Genomic DNA, 24,935 nt, shown 5'->3' on the forward strand with positions numbered 1-24,935 from the left:
TCCGGATCAATTTCAGTTGGTTCTCTTTTTCCACTGCAGGTTCCAGGGACTGAACTCAGGTTGTCAGGCTTACATGGCAAGCACATTTACTCTCGGAACTATGGTGTCATAACCTTAGGTTTTGAGGCAGGTCTCTTAATTAATTTGGAATTGCCTGATTTGAGCTAGGCTGGCTCTCCAGCCAGTTCCAGCAATCCATCAGTCTGCACCTTGCAGGTGCCGAGATCTTAGATCCACGCGCAGCCCCATGCAACTTTTTACTTGGGTTCTGGGGAATCTAACTCAGGTCCTCAGCTTGTCCCCACAAGCTGAGTCATCTCCCCGGAACCCCTCTCTCTTTTTAATCGCATTTAATGTTTTCCCTTATTGCGACCCTCCTGGATGAGAAAGAAATGGAGCGTGTGAATTCTCAAACATCGTGTGCTTTCAACTTCTCTCTGTATCTTCCTATTTCTGGTGAATGTAAGAACTTTGCGGAGAAGAAAAAAGCAATTCCCACCAACCGGTGCCAGCTCCTTTAGTCCTTGTTTCTTTTCGCACCGCCGAGCGGTAGGGGGCGATAGATCCCGGGACGAGGCTCGGCTGCCGCCGCGGGCCCCTCCCGACGCGTCTGTGTCTGCGTAGACGTTGGGGGCGGGGCCGTGCTGTGCGCGGTGACTGGTGGCGGCCCCGGCGGCAGCTACCGGCGTAATAGTGCGGTCGACGGCTTAGATAAGTTCCGTGGAGGCGGCGGTGGCGCCGACTACGTGTTGGGCGGCGGGAGCGGGCCCGGAACTTGGCGCTCAGCATGCCGACGGTGGAGGAGCTGTACCGCAACTACGGCATCCTCGCCGATGCCACGGAGCAAGTGGGCCAGGTGAGTCCGCGGCCTGGAGGGCCCGCCGCTCGGGGAGTTGGGCTCCCGCCGCACTGGGCCGCGTCGCGGGGCGCGCACTCGGAGCGGGAACGCGGCCTCGGCCTGCTCGGGAGCGCGCGGTCCCGCAGTCCGGCCTTCCCCCGGTCTTCCGGGACCCGCGTCTAACCGCGCCGCCTTTCGCATTTCCCGGACTGTGATGAAATGGAAAGTTTTCCTCAAGAGACCGAAATTGTCGGTTCTGGAGGCAGAAGTTGTGAATGATGTAGAAAGAGTAGGATACAGGGCCGGTGCAACGCGCCGGCCGGGCCCTGCCGCCCGGACTTGGATAGGAGCTCGCGGCGGCGGCGGCGGCGTTCGTTCGTTCCCTGCGCGTTCGGGCGCCTGGCGGGCACCCAGCTGTGGCGGGCGTTGGAGGCGCGGTGGCAGCTTCTTGCTCCCCCGGCCACTAGTGATGCGCGAGGAAAGGACAAGCGTTTTGTGTTGTTTCTCACTGGAAGAGTTTTGTGAAGAAAGTCGCAGGCAGGGCTGTGGAGAGGGAGGCGATCAAGCCCCAAATAGAATGTTCTAAGAAGTGCTCTCCGCTCATTTTTCCCCAGGCATAGTTTTCAGGACCCTGCTGAATTCCTCGTCTAGGCCTTGAAGCTTTTTTTGAACTTGAGCTGTTAAGGTCAAGTGCTTGTCCTCTGGGAAAAAGAAGCCAGCTGGCAAGAGGTTTTAGAAATCCACGTTTTCAGTGCGTAGACGCTTTAGTGATTTCTCAGCGTCCTCATCCCGTACCAAAGAAAGCGAAACGTCCTTGAGCTGAGCCGTGGAGGAGTCCTTCCTGTCCCGTTGGATGTCTGCAGTTCTAGTAGAACCTTACTAAGTTTGCGGGGAAGAGGGGCGTGTTAGAACTTAGTATTGCGAACGTACCAATTTGAAGTGGTTTTGTTATGCTCAAATCCGCGGGGTCCCCACAAAAGCCAACAAAGGAGACCGAGTCCCATATGTTAAAGCAAAGAGCCTTTATTTTAATCAAGTTTGCAAACTCGGTCTCTCCGCACGTCCAACGTATTGGAATATCCGGAGAGCCCCGAACTCAATTAGAATAGGATTTTTATAGTAGTAGAGGTGGGGGAGAGGGGTTTCTGAGGTTTAGGGCCCCTGGTTGGCTGAAATTTGTCTAGGGGTGTCCTGTTGAGATACGCTGGCAGGTGTGTCTATCTACAGCTCTTTGGGTGACCTGCCCAGACTTAGTTTATCATGGCTGGCCCCCACAGTTTTCCTTCCCTACTTTCATGTCTGTGGGGGCTTTATTGTCAGAATGTGAAGGTTCACCCTGACAGATGTGTATACGCTGTTAGGCCCCTTGTAAAGCAGACTTTTTCTGCCTCCTACATAAGATGGAAAATACAATGGTCAGTCACAGAGGAATTCGTTGTTCCTAGGAAAAGTGATATGGCAGCCTTGGCCAGCGTGCTTTTGTTGGTGTTTGTAACTGAGTTAGGGAGGAGTGTAGTGGTACTTCATTTGTATTTTAATAAATAAAGCTTGCATGAAGACCAGAGAGTAAAGTAGCCCCACTGGTCAGCCCCACAGACCAGGCAGTGGTGACACACATCTTTAATCCCAGTAGCCACACTAGTTTGCCATGGAAACTGGTGGGCCGTGCTGTTGCATGCCTTTAATCCCAGCACTAGAAAGGAATATCAAGACGGAGGAGCCAGCTCTCAGTCTCATTCTGAGGATTCCTGGAGTCAGGATCTCCATTTTCAGACTGAGGTAGAGGTAAGAGCCAGTGGCTGGCTTTTTTGCTTTTCTGACTTTAAGATTGAACCCCAGTATCTGTCTCTGAATTTTTATTAATCGTGCTACCGAGGCGTGTAGCTGACTGTTCTAACAAAAGTCACACATCAACAAGAGGGTCCAGGGATGGAGCCTAGAATAGGGATTCGTTTCTGGTTCTAGAATGGTGCTCTGGTTCTAAATTGGGAATTTTCCAGGGAAAACTTAGAGACTGTGTACTTGCTGCTGTCTCATTCCCCGCTGATTTTTGCTGAAGTAGGGAAAGTATTTTTTGACAACCACCTATTAGAGTACATTAGGGCAGGTGGAAGCCAAGTTCAATTTGTGTGGAGAGGGGAGGTATCCTTTTCTGAAATGCCTGAAACCACACATGTGTAAGTTGTTCTTTAACTTTCCATTTGACTTTGGAATACTGTAGACGGTATAGGTTGATGAAATGCCAGGCCCCAGTGTGGCCTGGGTTTGAGAAGTGAGAGTTGCATAGATCTTGGTTATCGTTTAATTTTTTAATTTCATTTTTGCTGAGTGTGTGTGTGTGTGTGTGTGTGTGTAGATATTCGTGTGTTTATACCTGTGCACACACACTGTGGCAGCCCAGGTTGAGATCAGGTGTTCTACTTATTTACCATCCACCCTATTTTTTGTGACAGATTCTGACTGAATCTGGAGTTCACCCCTTCTGCCAGTCTGGCTATCTAACAAGCCCAGAAATCCTCTTGTTTCTGCCACCCTAGTGCTGGGATTACAGATACACAGTGTGAGCCAAACTTTTATGTAGGTTCTGGGGTTTGAACTCAGGTCCTCATCATATTGTAAGCATTTTACCTGCTGAGTCACCTCCCCAGCCCCCCATGTTATCCTTATGATAAAAAAAAAATGTTGAATTGATAACTCTCCTCAGGAGAGCAAAAATGGCTTTCTCGAGACAAAACTGCTGTTTGGGAAGAGTGCTTAAGAACCAGAAAGTGAAAAGGAAAAGTTTTTCTGGCTCAGGTGAGTTGTGGCGATTTCAAGGATGCTGTATCGTTTTTGAGCATATGCCAGGTACAAAGCACTGGGCCTTGGGACCCAGTCTGAGGGCTGTAGATAGTGGGTAGTCAGCTCTTCACGACACTGTAGTGACCACAGTTAAGACACGGACCACCACATAACCAATACAGTGAGTCCTGTCTGTGTGGTACTTCTTCCCTTTTAGAGAAGATGCCTGGAAAGGCTCTCCAAAAAACATACTGGGCTTAGGATGTTGCTACAGTTTTAACTAACAAAAGTCAAGTGCTAGCTGAGACACATAAACCATTGCAGAAAGAGAAAATATCTTTTGTGTTTAGTAAAATAAAGTTTCATGTTACATTCTCTGGCAGATTGCTATGTGGACTGTTCTGAAACCGACTTTGACGGTTTTTGATTTATTGTCTTTAATTTGATTTTTTTCAGCTCTGCTACTGCAAACCACTCTTTCCCTCTCTAGGTCTCTCTCTCTCTCTCTTTTTTTTTTTTTTTTGGTTTTTCGAGACAGGGTTTCTCTGTGGCTTTGGAGCCTGTCCTGGAACTAGCTCTTGTATACCAGGCTGGTCTCGAACTCACAGAGATCCGCCTGCCTCTGCCTCCCGAGTGCTGGGATTAAAGGCGTGCGCCACCACCGCCCAGCTTCTCTAGGTCTCTCTTTCAGGGCAGAACCCCCAAATACAAGGAAGCACACAAGTCCTCTCAGGCCTAGAAGGACACAGTGGGTACATATGTGTGTACATGCTTATAGAGGCTAGAGGTCACGTCTGTGTTCCTCAGGAGCTGTCCACCTTGTTTGATGAACTAGTCTCGCTGGACCTGGAACAGCAAGCTCCAGGGATCCTCCTGTCTCCATTTCCATTGGGATAACAAGCAGTACCATCATGCTTAGCTTCCCCAGACATCCTGGGTTTTGCACTAGAAAGTGACAGTCACGTTCTAGACACCAGCCTCCCCCAGATCTTATTAGCTAGTTCCCCTCAAGCAACAGATCTCTCTCTCTCTCTCTCTCTCTCTCTCTCTCTAAGTTTTGTCTTTTTTTTCCATGAAATTTTTATTGTTTTGTGCAAGTTTTTCCAGAAGAGGGTATCGGATTGCCTGGAACTGGAACTATAAGCAGTTATGAACCGCCACGTGGATGCTAAGAATCCATCTCCCCTCTGGAGGAGCAGCCAATGTCTTAACCACTGAGCCATCTCTCCAGCCCAGATCCTTTCCTGTATAGATTTTTCTTATTCCTTTACTAAATTATAAAGTTGTGGGGATAAGTGTTAAATCCTTGCACTGTATCTTCTAGGAAATAATTTCTTAAGGTTAAATAGATACAAAAAAGGAAAAAAATTTACAAGGGCTGTCTGATAAATGAAGAGAGCTTTACTTTATAGACCGGTGAGAATCTGCATTTCTAATAAGCAGATTGCAGGTGATAAATTCTAAATAACTGTTATTGTCTCAGAATCTATCATTCTCCTGTCATTGCAGGTACTACACATGCCTCCCCCATTCCAACTCCACTCCTTCAGGTCCTCTCCTCTGGCTCTCCTCACTGCATTCTGGCTCCCGCCCCCAAGTAGCCATGATAGAACAATGTGTAACTCACCTTTATTTCACATTTTAACTTAATTTTAAAATGTAAATACTTGTCTAGTGGAAACCTCCATATTCCCAGCACTCTGGAGGGAGAGGGAGAAGGAGGAGCGCTAAGCCAGCCTAGACTGTATAACAAGTTTTGGGCTAGCCTGAACTACATGTGATATTCTACCCTGTAAAAACTTATTATCTAGCTTGGAGAGATGGCCCATTGGGTCAGTCACCTGCCATCAAGCCTGATGACCGGAGTATAGTTTCTAATACCTACATGGAAGAAGGAAAGAACCAACTACCTCAGGTTTTCTTTTGACCTTCCTAAGCTGCCTTGGCACATGTGTCAAGACAGCTGTTAGAGACTGGCAGCAGGCTGATCTGAGGTGCTGTATAAATCCCAAAGCTCTGATTTGTGCATTGCCTCCTGGGGTGGAAGAGGCTTAACTTGCTGACTTGTGATTCATGAAATACCACTCTTTTAGTAGCTTTATTCTGTATGATTAAACTATAGTCAAATTCTGAAAAGTATATGAAAATACTAGCAACCTAAGTAGTATAAATGCAAACACTTTTGAGTCAAGGAAGAAAGCAGTTATAGGGCTGGGGAGATGGCTCAGTGGTTAAGAGCATTGCCTGCTCTTCCAAAGGTCCTCTCAGTTCAATTCCTGGCAACCACATGGTGGCTCACAACCATCTGTAGTGAGGTCTGGTGCCCTCTTCTGGCCTGCAGGCATACACACAGACAAAATATTGTATACATAATAAATAAATAAATAAATAAATATTTCAAAAATTAAAAAGATTTAAAAAATAAAATAATAAAAAAGCAGCAATATAGTTTAGCTGAAACCCTTTTTTCTTTCAGTGTTCAGTTGTTTTTGAGGTTATTTTGCACTGCTAGGCATGGAACCCAGTGCTTACTGTGTGTTAGGCAAGGGTGGTGCCGCTGAGCTGCACCCCAGCCCCTTCATCCTTTTCTTTACTCAAAAAATATATTTATGTGAAAGTCCCATCCTTCACCCAGTCTCTGACCATTTAATGCATACTGCCTATGTTTTGAACATCACTGCTGCAGCTAATTTTGTTTTATTGGTATATTTTACATAGTGGTTTCATTATATTTTTATATATGTACATAATGCATTTTTATCATACCCTGTTCACTCTCTCTACTGACCCGTTCCTTTTTCCAGATAATCCTACTTTCATGTTTTAATTTTGTTGTTTATGACCAAGGAAGTTTGATCCAGATTACACAGGAGCATAGATGAGGGGTTATTTACAGAGCATGGGTACTTTGCGAGTGCCTCCACCACTGAAGAAAATGTCTTTCCCTCCCCTGGCAGCTAGTAAATACATACAGATCTCTGGGAGGGGGTACAGGGAGGGCTGTGGTCTCATGAGTTCCTCCCATTCTGCCAGGACGTTGGCTGGCCCAGTGTTGGGCAGGTATCACAGCTGCTGTAAATTGAGGATGCCGCAACACTGTTCTCCATCTTTAGAATCTGCTGTTCTTCTGCCTTCCCTTCTGGGTGTTCCCTAAGCCTGGAGGGGATGGCCTATGTCCCACTTTGGCAACAGTCACTTACTCTCAGTACTTCGACGTCTTAAGAGTCTCTGCCATTCCTTTCTCCACTGCAAACAAGTTTCTCTGAGCAGTGCTGGCAGCAGCACTAACCTATGAGATAAGTATAATTATTTAGATGGCAGTTTGATGAACACATGTCCATTTTAGCAAAATAACAGCTGTAGTTTCTCCACTTGCCCCATGACCTTTCTGGCCACAGGCCTTCTGACCAGGTTTACAGTACCAGCTGTGAATTCCTTCATATATATGAAGTTCCAGTCAGAAAGCAGTTGCCTACTTACATAACAGAATCACCACTGTTTCTCCATATCTTGCCTCATGTCAGAGTGCACAGCTGAGTAAGACTGTTGCTGACAAGGCTCCCTCTGCAGCCTGCAGAGTACCTCAGACATTCTGGCCATCGGGAATGAAGCTTCCAGCTTATTTTCAGCCTGATTTCTCTGTGTCCCACAACCAAAGCATGTAGTATCTTTGTCAGTAAGGTCTTACTACCTAGTTCTGATGGGGAGCCAACCACAGTGGCAATTACCTGTGTTGTTTGGTGATAGAGGCGTCTATCACCAAGAATGCATAGGGAAGGAGCCCACCTCTGGCACTTGGGTTTTTACTTAATAAGCTACACATTCTGGAAATGCCCAGAAGGCACCTCTGTTCAAACTCTTATTCTTAAATTAGCTTATCAATGGCCAGGCTTCCTTATGCTTTCCTACTTATATTCTACACTCACACACACACACACACATGCACACAATTCTTTAAGTAGACTGATGAAAATGATTTAAATTGTATCTTATATTTTTCCTGAAGGAACACCTTTAGAGTTCTGTTTTATTATTGTTGAAAACATACCAAAACATGATTTTAGAAAAGCATCAAAAATATTTACAGTTGGGCTGGTGAGGTGCCTCAGTGACTAAAAGCTCTTGTTGCTCTTGCCAAGTGAGGACCCAGGTTCAATTCCCAGCACCCACATGATGGCTCACAACTGTCTTGTTGCTGTAGTTCAGAGGATCTGCTCTTCTGGCCACTGTGGGCACGGAATATACAAAGTACTTAAGTTAATGCTTCTGTTGTTTTGAAACAGTGTCTCACCGTGTAACTGTCTGGCATGGAACTCACCTTGTGACACCAGGCTGGCCTCGAACTCACATGGAACCCACAGCCATGCTGGGAGAGAGGTGGATAGAGCTGTGCACTATTTGGAATATTTTATGCTGCTGGCAGTCCAAAGTACCACTAAATAATAAGTCACTGATTCCTGGAAATACTGCTTTATTTTCTATATTAGTAATTACTGAATTTCAGAAATGGATTTCTTTCAACTTCCTCAAGATGCTAATTAGAACAGGTCCGTGTAGGTGGGAGGCAGAGTAAGACAAGGTCTTGCTATGTAACTTAGACTGTCTCCAAACTTACTACCTTCTTTTTTCAGCCTCCTGAATGCTATTTAGCATTACTCTATGCCTGGCCACTGTGAGACTTCTCTAATATCTTTCTCCATTTTTAAAATCATGACAGAGTCAAAAGGCCTGGTGATACCTAAATGACAGGATGTTGAGCTACTGAGCAACTTACTTGCTTCTTTTCTACTTAAAATTAGGGTCATATTTCCCTCTTTCCTAATTGACAAATAAAATGGACTCGGCAGTAGGAAACAGGGAAATAGAGTAAAAAAGGTCATGTCCAATTTAAGCACTAGTTTTGGAACTAGTGTAAAACTCTAGTGTTTCTAAATATTGGAAGCATCTGTGCATGTGTGGTAAATCTTCCTGTAGCTTCTAGTTCTTAAGTATTGTTTCTTTTTGTCTTCCTTCCAGCATAAAGATGCCTACCAAGTGATCCTGGATGGTGTGAAAGGTGGCACCAAGGAAAAGCGATTAGCAGCTCAGTTTATTCCAAAATTCTTTAAGCATTTTCCAGAACTGGCTGATTCTGCAATCAATGCACAATTAGACCTGTGTGAGGATGAAGATGTGTCAGTAAGTTTATGATTGACACTTCAGTAAGCTTTCTAGTATTTGTGTGTGTAAAAGTAACATGATCAAAGTAGTGATCAGTCCATAATCTGCTATCATAATATGGTCACATTATTACCAGACCCAAAAAAATACTAAGTTTATTATCTTGTATTTATAAAAAAATGCATGGAATAACAATTTTTTGTTTTGCTTTTTCATTATCCACTGATAAAAATGGAATGTAGCTCACATCTTAAATTGTTACTCATATTTTGTATGATATTAGACTGTTAATGCAATTTTTGTGCTGATAGGTGTAGTATATGTGTCACAAAACAATAGTTGGTCACTGTAATACTTGTAACCGATTACCAGACTAAGCATTGATCCTTTTCTCGTGGTTCAGAATTTACCATTAACATTTCTAGTTACTGGTGTAGGCTTCTACAGCTATTAGCTCTTAACTTTCTAAATGAAATCAATCATTAGCATTTCATGCAGCGAATGACAGATATAAACTGCATCATTTTTGATGGAAGAGCTAGTAAATCGGAATCTTTTTTAATTTAATTAAGTAGCCATTATAGAAGGCCCTATAATAATTCTTGGTGAGGACTCCGTCATGGTTGCTGTTCTAAAGGAACAGTATATTAACATACCTAAAAGTCACAGCCCAACAGTTGTATATACAAGTCCCATACAAGCAGGTTTGTTACCAATGAACTCTCTGCTGCAGTTCAGTATTTAATATCCCTTCCAGCTGCATTTGTCTTATTTATTCTGTGAAACCTGAATAGTAAACTGAGCCAGTGGCATGTATCTTAGTCCCAGCTACTCAGGAGACTAAGACAGAAGGACCCCTTAAGCCAAGAAGTTTATGGCCAGTCTTGGCAACATAGCAGTATCATGTCTCAAAAACAAATGGGGCAAATTGTTTTTCAAACTGTTAGAAACAGGAAGATGGATCAGCAATTAAGAACACCCGTTGCCCTTCTAAAGACCCTATCGCAACACCCACTGGTACTCACAGTGGCCTCTAACTTCAGTTCCATTGGATCCAGTGTCCTCTTCTGTCATTCTATCCTTTCTGTGTACTAGCACACACGTGCGTGCACACACAAACACATGGGGGGGGGGGAGATAAAAGTAAAAATCTCCCCCCGCCCCACCAAAAGTTTTTTAGCCTGGCAGTGGCAGGTGGATCTCTGTGAGTTCGAGGCCAGTCAGTCTGGTCTACAAAGTGAGTTCCAGGACAGGCCTCAAAGTTACAGAGAAACCCTGTTTTGAAAAAAATAAAGAAAAAAAGTAAAAATCTTTAAATAAAAAAACTCATCTTTATGGCTGGTGAGATGGCTGAGCAGTTGGAGATGCTTTATACATAAGCCTAACCTAAGTTCGGTCCTCAGATCAGGACCCATGTAAAAGTGGAAAGAATGAACCAACTTCACAAAGTTGTCTTCTGACCTCCATGTGTGCATTTGGGCCATGTGTACTTCCCTCCCCCATCCTCCACAAAGGTACACAGTATTTAAAGTATTTTAAGAAAAAGCATCTTGCATTTTATGATTCGTGTGCTCCTTAATATGGTTTCTTAATATGGTTTCAGTTGTCTTAAACGATGAGTTTGTCATTGCTTTTTTATGATGAAGCAATTCGTTTGTTTGTTTGAAATCATGCTCAGATACGACGCCAAGCCATTAAAGAACTGCCTCAGTTTGCCACAGGAGAAAATCTTCCAAGAGTAGCAGATATACTGACCCAGCTTCTGCAGACAGGTGAGAGGTTACTTTGTCACCTTTGCATCTCAGTATCCTCTCTGGAATAGTTGCTGTTCTTGACTCTGCTATGCATGGGCAATGGGCACGGAGGACCCGCCTCAGCCAGATGACATGGAACTTCTTTCTTTCATTCAGTGTTATGAAACTCACTGACTTCTGAGTCTGTGACTTGTTTTGTTTAAAATTCTGTTTATAAAGGCATAATGGTAGGCTTCTCTTCAGACTTGTAACACATTATCATTTCACCTGTTTCCTGTGGTGCTGTCCCAGGCATGCCGCGTGATGTTCTCTGCCACTGTAAAGGACTGATGTGTCCCCGATCCTCTGAAAGAGTTGCTTAGTGGCCGTAGGTTGTTTGTTCCATCACCTGTGTGAAACTTTGTTGAATCTTAACTTTGAAAATGAAGGTGTTATTTTAAGTTTATCCTTTATTCATCATGTTACTGTTCTCTCCCCAGATGACTCTGCAGAATTTAACTTGGTGAACAATGCACTATTAAGTATATTTAAGATGGATGCAAAAGGTAAAGCCAGTTCTATTTCTGAATCATGCTTGGAGTCTTAGGAAACCAGGAGGCCTGGGCTTTACTCGGGTCTTTTTCATAAAAGTGATGACTGTTCTGAAAAGGGGCCTCCCAGCTTAGATGTTTGGGACTAATTACTAAGTACTACTTAAAATTACTAAGAAGTAATTGTAAAAAAAATAAATAAAACAGTTCAAATTTCCCCTCAAAATGTGTTGGAAAAGTTCCTTTGGCAACTTTAAAGAATTTTCCCAAAATACTTGGACTTTATGGATATAGTTGGAACGAAATGCCAGTCATACTGAAGCTGATGCCCTGGGAGCCAAGCATTGTGGCCTTCTGGTTTGAGCTGTAAAGATTTCAGACTGACTTTGGCCAGCATTGATAGTATCGGGGTGTTTATTCCTCGTTTGAACAATGATGAGATAAATGTAAACGCTTCACACTGTACAGTTGCTCTTTTGCTTTACAGGAACATTAGGTGGCTTATTTAGCCAGATTCTTCAAGGAGAAGACATTGTTAGAGAAAGAGCAATTAAATTCCTGTCCACGAAACTTAAGACGCTCCCAGATGAAGTGCTAACTAAGGAAGTTGAAGAGCTCATACTCACTGAATCAAAAAAGGTCTGTTGCAGTCCCCTTGAGATTCACTGGTAATTGTCATTGTTGGATGTGGATGAGAGACGTGTCTCACTGCAAAAGTGTTCTTTACCTGCTTTTACCAAAACTCCTTCACACACTTTAATGACTCAGACTAATCTAAAGGGTACAATCACATTGAAATCCTTGGTGGTGCCATACTAATGGCTCCTTATTCTTCTTTCCCATCTTGAGATGGTAAGAGTATTCTGGAGCATTTTAAAATGAAATAGCATAGTGAAATAATGGAAACAGATTTTTTTTTTGCTGCGTGTAAAATCTTTCAAAAGTATAAAAGCATTTGTATGAGCTGCTTAACTTATTGCTGTGGCAGTAAACAGACTTCCACCATGTTGGTCTATGTGAAGCAAGTAGGCAGTACCTTACATACCCTAGTAATTCCGTAGCTTAAGTTCTTAAGACATGCTTAGCATTTTAATGCGCATTCCTGGACAGTAAAACAAATACACAATAGGATAAAATTTCTTAATCATTTCTATCACTCCCCACCCTCACCAGGAACATTTTTATGTATTTTTCTTACTCATTTTGGAAATGGAAATTTTAATCTGAGTTATACTGTAAATCTGTGAAGTTCTTTGTTTGTGGTGCTTTATATGTCAAAAAATTTTTTTCTTTAGAATAATTTTGGTCCTCTTAGAGAATACAGCTTTCCCTTCGTCTGAACTTAAAACTTATCCTTTTGTCATACAGAAGCATTAGGATGTAACTGAAATAATGCCACTCTTGCTATTAAGCGCTCTCTCTCCCTCTCTCTCTCCATTCCTCCTTCCTTCTCCCTCCCCTCCCTCTGCCCCTTCTACTAATAAAAATGCTGTTCTTCTGAATTACTTTTTTTTTCAGGTCCTGGAAGATGTGACTGGTGAAGAATTTGTTCTGTTCATGAAGATACTGTCTGGGTTAAAAAGCTTACAGACAGTGAGCGGAAGACAGCAGCTGGTAGAGCTGGTAGCGGAACAAGCTGACCTGGAGCAGACCTTCAGCCCCTCAGACCCCGACTGTGTGGACAGGCTCCTGCAGTGCACCCGGCAGGCCGTGCCTCTCTTCTCTGTGAGCTTTGTTCCACATAGCTGACACTTGGGTTACTCTTAACTCTGTCCATATTTACTTGATCATTCCTCAGACTTTCGCACGAAGGCATTCTTAGTGTAGTAGAGCATGTAGAAGCAAAGCGACACTGTAGGACCCCAAAGCAGCAAGAAGTAGCTTTGAGGGGTTGCTTAGAAACTTTGAGAGGTGTGAGAACTTACATTCTGTCTCCAGCTTTGTTTCCCTTGGATGAGTTTTCTGAGATGTGTATGCTTTACTTTGAAAACCATAAAGGATCTGTCCTTATTGGGAGACAGTAAGGACAGTCTGTAATACTGTGCGGTGTGTAAATCCAGCGCTAAAGCACTTAAGTGCCACTAAACTAGAGAGTGAAAAGGGAGATCCAAGATGTATCCACGTCCCAGTGTTCCAGGAGACCTTTCAAGGAAGGTCACATAATGGTGGGATACTTAGTTCACACTTTTAAATGGCAGTCTACTTACTATTATAATCTTTGAAAAAGAGACTTTTTGTTTGTTTTGTGACTTTTGTTTTTGCATTGTTTTTACAGAAAAATGTCCATTCTACGAGGTTTGTGACATATTTCTGTGAGCAAGTGCTCCCTAATCTCAGTACCCTGACTACCCCAGTGGAGGGTCTTGATATACAGTTGGAGGTAAGAGAATATTCCTGCCTTCAGCACCAAAAAGCTTTCCCATATTTCAGTAGAAATGTGACTCACTGGCTTAGATCTAATTTCCAAGGGGGTAATTGAAATGTCTGGCAATGCTAGCCAGTAATCTCCTAGGTCAGAATTAATTGCATAGGAGTGATTTATGGATCCCATTATAGCTGCTGCGGTGGGACAGCACTGAACGGAGTTTATGCCTTTGAAGCCTAAATATTTTTAAATAAGGTACTTAATTCATGACAGTTTGCCAGACAGTTAACCTAGATTGGGCGAGTGGGGTGGTTCAAGCAGGTAAAGGTTTTTGCTACCAAGCCTGTCCTCCAGGGGAGCGAGCAGCCTCCTGCTTTGGATCTCAGTTGTACAGACACAGTTCTGTGGCACCTGTTGTTTCGTGTGTTTACTGTGTCACTCCTCCAGCATTTCTTTGTACTCCTGTGTCACACTGTGTGGCACAGAGCAAACCTCTGAACAGCCATAATGGTGGTGAATTGACTGAAAGCTGGGAATGCACGCCATTTCCTTCAACATCCTCTAGAACAGGGAGTATGGGTTTATATTGCTTCAGATGTCCTAGGCTAAGCTGATCAATCTTGAGATTGGAGGGAACAGGATGAACTTCCAGATACTGGCAGTTACTAGCATTTTCAGATAGTACTAAAGTCTAACTTCAGTAATTAGTAAGAACCCACCTTAATTAAATTTGAGAGACTGGCTGCTGTTACACATTCTAAGTGATGCTTGGTGGTTTAATGTATTTATCAATTTTCAGTATACTTAACACTGTCACTATGAGCCTATAGTAGAAAGGGTCATGGGTATTCTTCTCCTTGCTTCCCACAGATGTATTGGGAATTAGGGATCCTGGGTTTGCTCAGAAACAGACCTCATGACTGTACTAAGGGCCTTCATTTTCTTGAATGTTTAATTGTAACATTTCATCTCTAGGGAAATTTCCAGTTCTAACCTGATTCTGAAAAGCATAATTGAAAATAAGCACAATCTTTTAAAGGTGTACAGAATAACTCTCATTCCATAGCCCTTGCTCATTTAAAAATAGTTCTAATGGTAAATTTGTGTGTTTTAGGTATTAAAATTGTTAGCCGAGATGAGTTCATTTTGTGGTGACATGGAAAAACTAGAAACAAATTTAAGAAAACTATTTGATAAATTACTGGTAAGAGCTTTCTTCTTTCCTTGTGGGGTGGTCCGTTTATAACCTTAAAGACTTCATTTACTGTTCATTTTGACATGGTGAGAACTTGCTTTTGAAATGTACCTTAAACACTAATTCTAGTGAGTGCTCGGGCCTCATGTTTCCTCCTGTAAGGAAGTCTCTTTGGATCTTGGCATTTCCTGATGTTGATGTGTTGCGTAAAGATCACCCATGATTTAGAAACTAGATCATCCCCTTGCTCCCAAATCAAAATGATATGTCCATGAAAAAGAATCACTGATTCTTCTGATTGTGCTAAATAGTCTACAAACTGTGGCTGTAGCTGGCATGGGAAGGCCATTTGTTCCAGGCCACCAACTAGGTAGCTGCCTTAGGCCAAGTAGCTTTAGCAACCAGGAAATAGTCTGTCAGTTAAGTTGTAATCGTGGAGAAAATAGGCCATCTGATAAAAATCATTGTCAGCATCATTGAGTGACTCTTGTATTTGATGTGGGCAGTTACATAAATGACCAGAGGTAAGCCTTAGGCCCTTGGCATATATGGAGACATTGAACATCTGCTGTTTCCAGACTTTGCGGGGTAGACCAGTTGTTGTAAGGCTGATACTGAATGTCTGTGTCACACTCTCAGTGTAAAAAGTATGGACTTCAGGAAATACTTTTTTTTTATTCATTAAGATTATAAAGTCTTGGTGTACATTGAATCTTATCTCTGAACTTTGGTGCCTAGTGCCTAAAGTTATCTATTTCCACTTTTGTTACTAATGGTAGCAACTGTAACTTGGGCTAACAATGATAGCTGGTGTGCCAGAGCCTTGGTCCAGTAGGTCCTAGCTCAATTCTAGTCTGTTTTTAGTGCTCCATGTCTTCCAGCCACACCTTAGGATTACATGGGTATTTCTAACAAGAGGCTTTAGAACATACTGCAAACATTTGGTCTCTCCTGTCTTAGGAGTATATGCCTCTTCCTCCAGAAGAAGCAGAAAATGGAGAGAACGCTGGCAATGAAGAACCCAAGCTGCAGTTCAGTTATGTGGAATGTTTATTATACAGTTTTCACCAATTGGGCCGAAAACTTCCAGATTTCTTAACAGCCAAACTGAATGCAGAAAAGCTCAAAGATTTCAAAATCAGGTAATACATGATAGAAGTAGTTTAGTCCTTGGCAAAGATGAAAAAATCTTCAAGCTCCTTTAGTTTTGATTGTGTTTTATAATATCTGATTCTCCCCATTCTCCTTTATATAGTGAAATAGGATGAGAGTCCAGAAGACACATGTTTGTAGCATTTCACGGATGTGACATTACAGATGTCTGGTGGGAAGGGAACTTTCAAACAAATGAACTCTGATTCTTCTCACTTGCCCCATTACCTTGGGCAACCACTCTACTCCTTAGATATTTCTCATCTGTTAGATTTGAATGACCGTAGCAATGTGAGTAAGCTAGTCCAATGCCCAGCACCTAGGATGTGTCCGATACCTGTGTCTGCAGCTGATGATGTGCAGCAGTGGTGGAGCAGCAGTGCTAGGAAAGGTAGTGACTGATTTTCATAGGATACTTTCAACAGAATCATTCCATTAACAAACCTACATCTTACATATTGCAGTGCTTGAGTCTCACTGTCACCTGCTAACTCTAATTTTCCACTGGGAGTGGTTTACTATGATCATACAGGCATCATGGCTCACAGACTCTATAGTCAAGAAGCTAAGGTTTAATAATCACTTGGGCACAGTAGAGGCCAGCCTGGACAGCATAGCGAGTATCCATCTCAGCATCAAATGCTTGATGAGATACTTGATCAGAAACAAACTACTTAAGAAAGTCCCTTTTTTGTTTGTTTGTTGTTTGTTTCATGTAGCCATTTTTTTGCACTGTGGATTGTTCTGCGACAGTAGATTATTTAAGAACAAAATTGAAGTGATGAATTACTGATTAAATACTTTGTCATTTAGGTTGCAATACTTTGCTCGAGGCCTTCAGGTTTATATCAGACAACTTCGATTGGCTCTCCAGGGTAAAACAGGCGAGGCCTTAAAAACCGAAGAGGTAAGAATGCTGGCTGATGACACAAAAGTTGTCAGTCCTATGACAGACTTTGTGGGTCCTTGCTGGGATTTGGGTCTCCCTGATCTTCATAATAAAAGCCAGCTTCATCACACTCCAAACGACACTTTCCAGTTTTCATTAAACTTCCTATAGTTTATACTGGTTTCCTTTAAGATGATTCTTAGAAACTATATGCCCTGTGTGTTTATCATATGAATTGCAGGTCGTCCTTTCTCTAGCCTGCCAAAGAAGCATGGTTGATTTGCTTAGTATGAGAAGTGGGGAAGGAAGAAAACAAAAACACATTCTCTATAGATTTAAATCTCTGCCTAGAAATTCTCTACCTAGTGATGTGAATCTGGTTGCATGCAGAATGGAATGTACACACAGAACTTACTGGTTTTTAATTTTCTGCTTCCTTTACATACAGAACAAGATAAAAGTCGTTGCCTTGAAAATAACAAATAATATCAATGTTTTAATCAAGGTGAGTCCCTTTCTCCCTGACCTGCCAGCTAACCAGAGTCAGTGCAAAAGGTTTTCTGTGTGTCTGCAATGGGGAGATGTCATTTCCTTCCTTATATTTGCCTTCTGATTTTAAAAACTTGATACTTCTTTGTAATACTAAGTGATATTTCTTGAGCTAACCTGAATTTAAAAGGTTGGAAAAGATGAGAGAGCCATGCAAAGCAGTCAGCAAATAGAGATAGACTTAGAAATTTCAGTAGCTTACAGTTCTGGTGTGTTATTTTTGTTTTGTTTTGAAGACTTGACTTTTTTTTTAAGAATGATGTATTCATATTTTGTGTACATTGGCTTTTTGCCTACATGATATCTGGGTGAGGGTGTTTGCATGATCTGGAACTGGAGTTATAGACAGTTGTGAGCTGCCATGTGGGTGCTGGGAATTGAACCCAGGCCCTCTGGCAAAGTAACCAGTGCTTTTTACCAGTAAACCATCTCTGCAGCCCCCAGTTCTGGTGATCTTAATGTTATTGGGTCCTTTTGAAGTCAGTGAAACTTCGCATTGCCTATTGTAATAATGGGCAGTGCTGTGCAGCACATGAAATGTTTTCCTGTGGCCTTCTTTATCTGTGTGATTCATTTGACTTTTCTGTGCTGCAGGCTAGTGGTACCTTGCCTTTAAGTTATAATTACCCTCCTGTTCTTTTTCCTAAATAAAGCCAGAGCATAAAGCCTAACTAACAGTGAGGACAAGTATGCTGTCAACTAATGTAGAAGAAATGCTATGGAGAGTGTGCTTTTTATCCAAGAGAACATAGCATTCCAGAGAAAACGATAGTGTCATTAGACATGGAGGATGAGTGTCACATTGTTAGGATAAGAAGTGAAAAGGCATTCAGAACAGAGTCAGTGAATGTGTGGTGTGCTTTATAATTCTACCACTCAAAAGGTAGAGGCAGGAGAATGGCTACAAGTTCAAGATAGACCTGCCCAACAAAGTGAAACCATCCCTCCTCAACACCCAGCCCTAACGTACTCCTTTCAAAGCTTTATAATATATATATCTGCTACTATTTATTACCTGGGTTCAATCAGTGCCCATGTAAAAAGTCAAGCAAAGTGTGTGCATGTAATGCCAGCACTGGGGAGGCAGAGACAGGAACCCCTGGAACTCGTTGGCCAACCAGTCTAGTAGATTCTCTGAGCCCCACCCGGCTCACATTTTCTTTTTCATTGTTATGTATTATACCCAGGGCCTCACACAAAACCATTATTTAAGATGTGATATGTCTTCCTAGCCAGGAGGTGGTAACACATGCCTTTAATCCCAGCACTTAGAAGGCAGAGGCATGTGGATCTCTAAGTTTGAGGCTAGCCTGGTCTACAAAGTGAGTTCCAGGACAGCCAGGGCTACACAGAGAAGTCTCAACCAAAATCTTCCTGCCCCCTTCCTCGCCCAGTATTTTCTAACATTAGCACATCCATTAGAAGTCTTGACTGATTCTTGTTTTTGTCTCTCCAGGATCTCTTCCACATTCCTCCTTCTTATAAGAGCACAGTAACATTGTCCTGGAAACCTGTACAGAAAGTTGAGATTGGGTAAGAAACGGGTTTTAAAGAGATTCAAGAGTACATTGATAGTGAAATGATTCTCAAGAAATTGTTAAAATATGATGTTCAGAAAGAGGATTTAAAGTACAAGTCTTATGCCAGAGCTTTACAAGAGAGGGTGGTAGTGACAGCCCTGGAGTGCTTGGTTATGTTTCCTGTCACATTACTAGACTTTGTTGGTAGGTTTGCACAGTCAACACTGCATATGTCTTTGAAACCATGTTTCAAGTAATGTGAATGCCCTTTGGTAATTCCCGTATAACTGTATAATCCAACAGTTACTCTGATGATAACTTTGTTTACTTTCTTATGTGACTGTCCTCTTTAGCTCACAGGATAATCTAGGACTGTTGTAGCTTTTGGCATAATACAGTGCTTTTTAACTATTGCTTTTCCCACTGTTATAGGCAAAAGAGAGCCAGTGAAGACACAAGTTCAGGTTCACCACCCAAGAAATCTCCAGGCGGACCAAAAAGGGATGCCAGACAGATTTATAATCCTCCCAGTGGGAAATACAGCAGCAATTTGGGCAACTTTAATTATGGTGAGCGTTTTCGTTTGGGTACAAGCAGTCCAAGAGATTAGGTAGAAAGTGGTACATGCTTTTAATTGTGAATTATATATAGTATCATAGTTCTGTTAGGTTGCTTTTCTTGAGTTAGCCTGGAAAAGGGAGCCACTGGGGAAATAATTATATCCCATTTCTCTAACTCTTGTGGGCCCACTGAACCAACATGTGACACCTAAGCACTTGAAAAGGAAAATATGCCTGCTGTAGTTATAAGAACCAGGAAGTTGTCATGAGCCATCATGTTTATTCTCCATGAATGGAACGATACAACGCTGGCAAATGTGGTGTAGAGGGTCTCTGGGACTTGTCAGCCTGTTGCTGAAAATACTCGGGTTTTCTGTTGCTAGTTGGAAGAGAAGCCATAGAAACGGGGGCAGGGGGTAGAGCATTGTGTGGCTGTGAGGCTGCTGTTACACTGCCTTCTTTTGCCCAAAATGCAAACTTCCTGCCACTACTTTCTACTCCCCCTTGGCTAGGAGAACTTCCTACTTGTCCATTCTCTCTGAAAGCTTATAGAATCAGTAATGAAGTCTGTCTCTTACTGGCTTTTCCCCATATAAGTCCTTTTTTGAAAGAATGAAGAACAGGCCGGGTGGTGGTGGTGGCACACGCCTTTAATCCCAGCACTTGGGAGGCAGAGGCAGGTGGATCTCTGAGTTTGAGGCCAACCTGGTCTACAAGAGCTAATTCCAGGACAGCCAGGACTGTAAAACAGAGAAACTCTTGTCTTGAAAAACCAAGAAAAAAAGAAAAGAAAAAAGAAAAAACAGAATGAAGAACACATGGGGCATAATGACACATACCTATAATCCCAGTGCTCAGGAGGATGAGATAGAAGGATCATAAGTTCAAGGCAAGCCAGAGTCAGAATGAGCAGAAGTAGCCCACCCAGCCCCGTTTTTGTTTAGGAAAAGCTTAATACTAGAAACCCCAACTCTAGAGAGGCATTCAAGGTCATCATCTGTATAGAAGGTTTGAGGTCAGCCTGAGCCACTAGAGCGTGTCTCAATGATAACAGTATCAGCAACATCATAACAATAGCAACCAAACATTAATGTGATTGATTTTGATTGCTAAATATAATTAATTCTGCAGTATTGGTTTTTAAGTATATTCTGAGCCATATGTTACTTTATATTCGATTTCTGTTTCCTGGTGACATTAGTAAATTCCTCTATTGAAGAAAGCCAGCTTTAGTCTGAGAAAAGAACTCGCCTATGTAAATGAGCTCTTGTTTGGTTGGTTGTTTTTTGATTTTCGAGACAGGGTTTCTCTGTGTAACAGCCCTGGCTGTCCTGGAACTCACTTTGTAGACCAGGCTGGCCTTGAACTTGGAGATCCACCTGCCTTTGCCTGCAGAGTTTAAAGACTTGCACCACTACTTCACGGCATTAAATGAACTCTTAAAGACTTATTTAGGGGCTATATTGGATGGTATTTATCTAACTGGATATAAATGTGCATCTCTTTGCTTCTTATCTGAAAAATAGGGATAGCAGAACTCTTAGGAGCCTCAGATAATATTTTTGAGAGCATTTTGCAAACAGAAAAGAGTCTCCATTGTTTTATTACATTGGATATTATCTTCTGATAATTTGACTTAATGTGTTATCTGTACTAATCAGAAAATCAGCAGTTAGATGATATGAGGGTGTATATAGCATGAATGAAAGTAGCCATGAGCTTTTGCACAGTACATTAAAAAGTTCCTCTTCACTTGGGCAGTCACGTGCCTACTATGAGTTTCCACAAAGATTTTTGTCTCATAGAACTCTCTGTGTGCCTGATAGAAGTTGGAGAAGAAATGCAGGAAATGTAACACCTTAGCTTGTTTGCCAGTAAACCAGGATGTAATTATATTTTAATTTTAAAATCTGCAAAAAATAAAATTTGGTCTCAATAAATAAAAGTGGGGTATGGTGGTAAACACCTTTAATTAATTCTAGCACTTAGGAGGCAGGGACAGACAGATCTCTTGAGTTCAAGACCAGCTTGATCTGTATATATATTACAAGTTCCAGAACATCCAAAGTTGAGAAAGACGGAGACAGACAGAGAGATCCAGGGGGAGGGAGGGGGAGAGAGGGAGAGAGGGGGAGAGAGAGAGAGAGAGAGAGAGAGAGAGAGAGAGAGAGAGAGAGAGAGAGAGAGGTATTGACTAGATTGGAGAAGTCTAGTTTTCTGTCTCAGATTCAATTATTTTTTTCTTCTTGGGATTTCATCAGAAAACCATCTGATAAGCGATACTGTCAAAAATTTTAAAATGAATTGTAAAATTGACCTAAAAGGTATTTTTCAAGACACCAAAATTGTGGATCAGAAAGATAAATGCCAGCCTTTATTGCTGCAGTGAAGAAGTTCAACACAGACTGATTTCATTTGCCCACGATGAACAGAGTAGCCTCACTGATAACTTCAGTTTCTTCACTGGAGAGAGTCTTTTGAGCTAATTCTTCATGATCTTGTTCTCCTGTGTGCCTTGACCTTCAGCAAAAGATGTACTATGCTCACTCAGAATATATGTGTATGTAACACACAGCTTTCTGACAGTTCTGGGGAGCTCATAGAGCCCATGAAAGAATGAAAAGGCTCAGCACTGAACCTGCACTTACCGTGAATGCCAGTGCTGTGTAGATAGTGAAGTCACAACGAAGGACACTGCCTTTGTGTCACATACAAAAGGGCAGCCTCATGTCCAAATCAATAGTGTAAGATACTTCTCATATATAAAGATCAGAGATGTTTTTGTTGCATTGTTAATTCTTTAGTAAGTGCAGGCATTTTAATAGTTTTATTCTTTGATAGTACTGGCACCAAAATAAAAACTTACAAGTATGATTATCCTAACATTGTCGCTTTGCAGCAACTTTGCTAATGAGAAGCATTTAACCAAACTGTCTGGCACTCTGCTGTTCACCTCTCTGTTTCTGTAAGTGCTGTCCTGGTTTGATGGACAGTGCATTTGAAGACAGCAGGAGAACACCACTTTAGCTTTATAAGGCCTGCTGCTATTTTCAGAACTGCCAGCTGTATTTTCTCTACTTGCTGAACCATGAAATTCTAAGCAGGACCTAAACCATTGTTCGCTTTTTCGTAGAGCAGAGAGGAGCCTTCAGGGGAAGTAGAGGAGGCCGTGGTTGGGGAACACGAGGAAATCGTAGTCGAGGAAGACTCTACTGAGTGCAACATCACATTCTTCAGCATTGTCACGAGCTTAATGTTCTTAAATCTACTACTCATTGGATTGCCGGGGATGTCCCTTTAACAGGACTGCTGCCTTCAGCTGAAAACGTAATGTTCTTTCTACCTTTGTATGTATGATCTACTTTTGTAACAGACCATGGTTGTGTCCAAGGTAAAACCACAACAATATTTTTGGATGCTTTATCTGCAGCTTTGACTTCTTTTCAAAATAGCCTCATTATTAGACTTCATTTTGTGAATCTTGCTATTAAACATCTTCATAATTTGTTGTTAAGAACTGAATCTAATGAAAAATTCAGTCTAGCTCGTGATCTGGTAAAGCCAATCACTTTTGAAAGGTTACTTATTTTCCTCCCCATTCTGTTCCAGTTTTTTGCCCAACACATGGAGAAGAGTAATAATCAGTCTTAACCTTTTGCTAATGAAACTGCTAGGCAGTGTGTAGCATTCCTACTAAGACTCATAGAAGTTAAACACTTCTTACAGTGTACAAGTGACATTAGGTTTTTAGGAAGCAGTAAGTTTTGCATTGCTTCCTTCACTCTTCTCCATTTTTTGGGATACAGCTTTTGAACACAGGGTCTTATTATTTGAATAGGAGTACATGTGCATAATATACATATAAACATAAGCATATGTTGTGTGTGTATATGTGCGTGCCATGGAACTTGAGTGTACAACAAATCACTATTTTAAATTCTAGGAATGGGTCATCTGACACAGTGATTATCCTTTTGAGGCTGAAATGAATCCATTACTAACTTGGTATCCAGGTTTTCAATCCAGTGGGGAGGAATTTGAGTCAGTCATACTTACATGATTAAAATTGTTTAAAACTGAAAACAGAGGTTGTATTTTCAGAGACAAATTTGAAGACCTTGTTGGTGAAATATAATCAGATCTGGTATACATACAGGTTCTCACAGGATGGATAGTATAATTTAGGATTTGGAAACTTAACCAGGGCTAACCAGGAAAATGACTTGATGACATACTATCATTAAATAGAGATGCTCATTCAGTTTGCTTTTGCCACTTTCAAAATTTAACTTCTCAGGTTATTAATCAGATTTTTGTATAAGTTAGCCAGTAGTCTTTAGATTAAAACAACAGATGGGAGGTTTGTGGAGTGCCTCATATCGTGGACATTATTAGTGGCTCAGACCCTTTGTTCTTCATTTGAATGTTTCATATATTTTTGTTCCAGTTAATCTTCCTTCCCTAAATTTGCTATTCAAGTCAAATATTCAGATGTCATTGCTAGTAGTTTTGTTGTTTGTTGGGTTTTTTTGTTTTGTTTTGAGGTTTCGATTCCTACACAGGTGTCCTCATTACCATTACTTCTACACCGGGAAAAAAGCAAAACCCCTTTGTGAGAATTACTGCATATAATTTATGGAGAAAATATTCTAGAAGTCTAGATGATACAAGTGAGCACAACAAGTTGGTCAGCTTGACTATGGAGTGCTGGCAATAATCTCTGAACATTCCACATGATTGAGCTGAACCTAGGCTCCCTTGGAATCTGAACAGACATAGGAACATGGGATTGCCAGTTGAAAACTGACCATCTAGTATGGACCTCAGATACATCAGCCATGGTCTAACACCATTTTGAGTACGAAAATAAATTGGACTACAGCAATATAATTTTGAACATGGTGTAATTTTTCCTTTCTCTTGTCTGAGTGTATTTGTAAACTCAGCAGAAATAACTTGACCTCATGTCTGATGCAGAGCTCACTGCATTCCTCCCTCTTCCCTTTGTTCCCCTTCCCCTTGCCTAGGCAATAGTGCATAACTTACTGTTCTTTTGCTTCAGAGATTTGAATGAAAAGCTTCATGCCATAAATACATTTTTTCTTCTTCAAGACACCTGTTTATCCCCTTGTTTAAATGTAAATGTTCCCTTATGCTTTTGAAATAAATTTCCTTTTGTAATTTTGTTTTGTGTCTTAAAGTGTTATAATTATAACATAAGATTCTTAGGTATTATTAGCATTTATTGGTTGCTTATGGTGAACTGGTAGGTCTTAAATATAAAGATGAAAAACGTGCTCTGTCGTCAAGGTCAATTTTGATTCAGTCTTGCAAGCCATCTGTTTTTATTATATTTTTATACAAGTAAATACAATCTTCTGAAAAAAGATTTGGTTCTTTTTGTTGAAACAGTGTCAGCAGAGTTGTAACATGGTCCCTTGCCTGTAATCCCATCAGGAGGCTGAGGCATGAGAATCACAAGTTCTAGTTTAGGCTGCATAGTAAGACTCTTCCAGTATTTGAGAATGGAAAAATATCAGCCAGGTTCCATGACAAACACCTGTAATCCCAGCAAACAGGAGGCTGAAGCAGGAGGATCACAAGTTTGAAGCAAGTCTAAGCTAAAGAGATCTATTCTTTAA

General features: G+C 41.7%; 1 protein-coding gene across 2 annotated transcripts; it reads left to right on the forward strand.

Annotated features, from left to right (window-relative positions):
- Window positions 1–637: 637 nt before the first annotated feature.
- Api5 (apoptosis inhibitor 5) lies at window positions 638–24,479 on the forward strand. 2 transcript variants are annotated; one of them, XM_057780820.1, is made up of 14 exons: window positions 638–856; window positions 8,636–8,797; window positions 10,458–10,551; window positions 11,013–11,078; window positions 11,551–11,702; window positions 12,582–12,788; window positions 13,339–13,443; window positions 14,543–14,632; window positions 15,584–15,765; window positions 16,589–16,682; window positions 17,113–17,169; window positions 18,670–18,746; window positions 19,166–19,302; window positions 22,427–24,479. In XM_057780820.1, the coding sequence occupies exons 1-14, from the start codon at window positions 788–790 to the stop codon at window positions 22,507–22,509; spliced, it is 1,575 nt and encodes a 524-aa protein (XP_057636803.1). In that variant the 5' UTR covers window positions 638–787; the 3' UTR covers window positions 22,510–24,479. The 2 variants fall into 2 exon arrangements, with proteins under 2 accessions (XP_057636803.1, XP_057636804.1); XM_057780821.1 differs by having other exon boundaries at window positions 22,432–24,479.
- Window positions 24,480–24,935: the final 456 nt, after the last annotated feature.

Source organism: Chionomys nivalis, chromosome 9, assembly GCF_950005125.1.
Source record: "Chionomys nivalis chromosome 9, mChiNiv1.1, whole genome shotgun sequence".
Lineage (NCBI taxonomy): Eukaryota > Metazoa > Chordata > Mammalia > Rodentia > Cricetidae > Chionomys > Chionomys nivalis.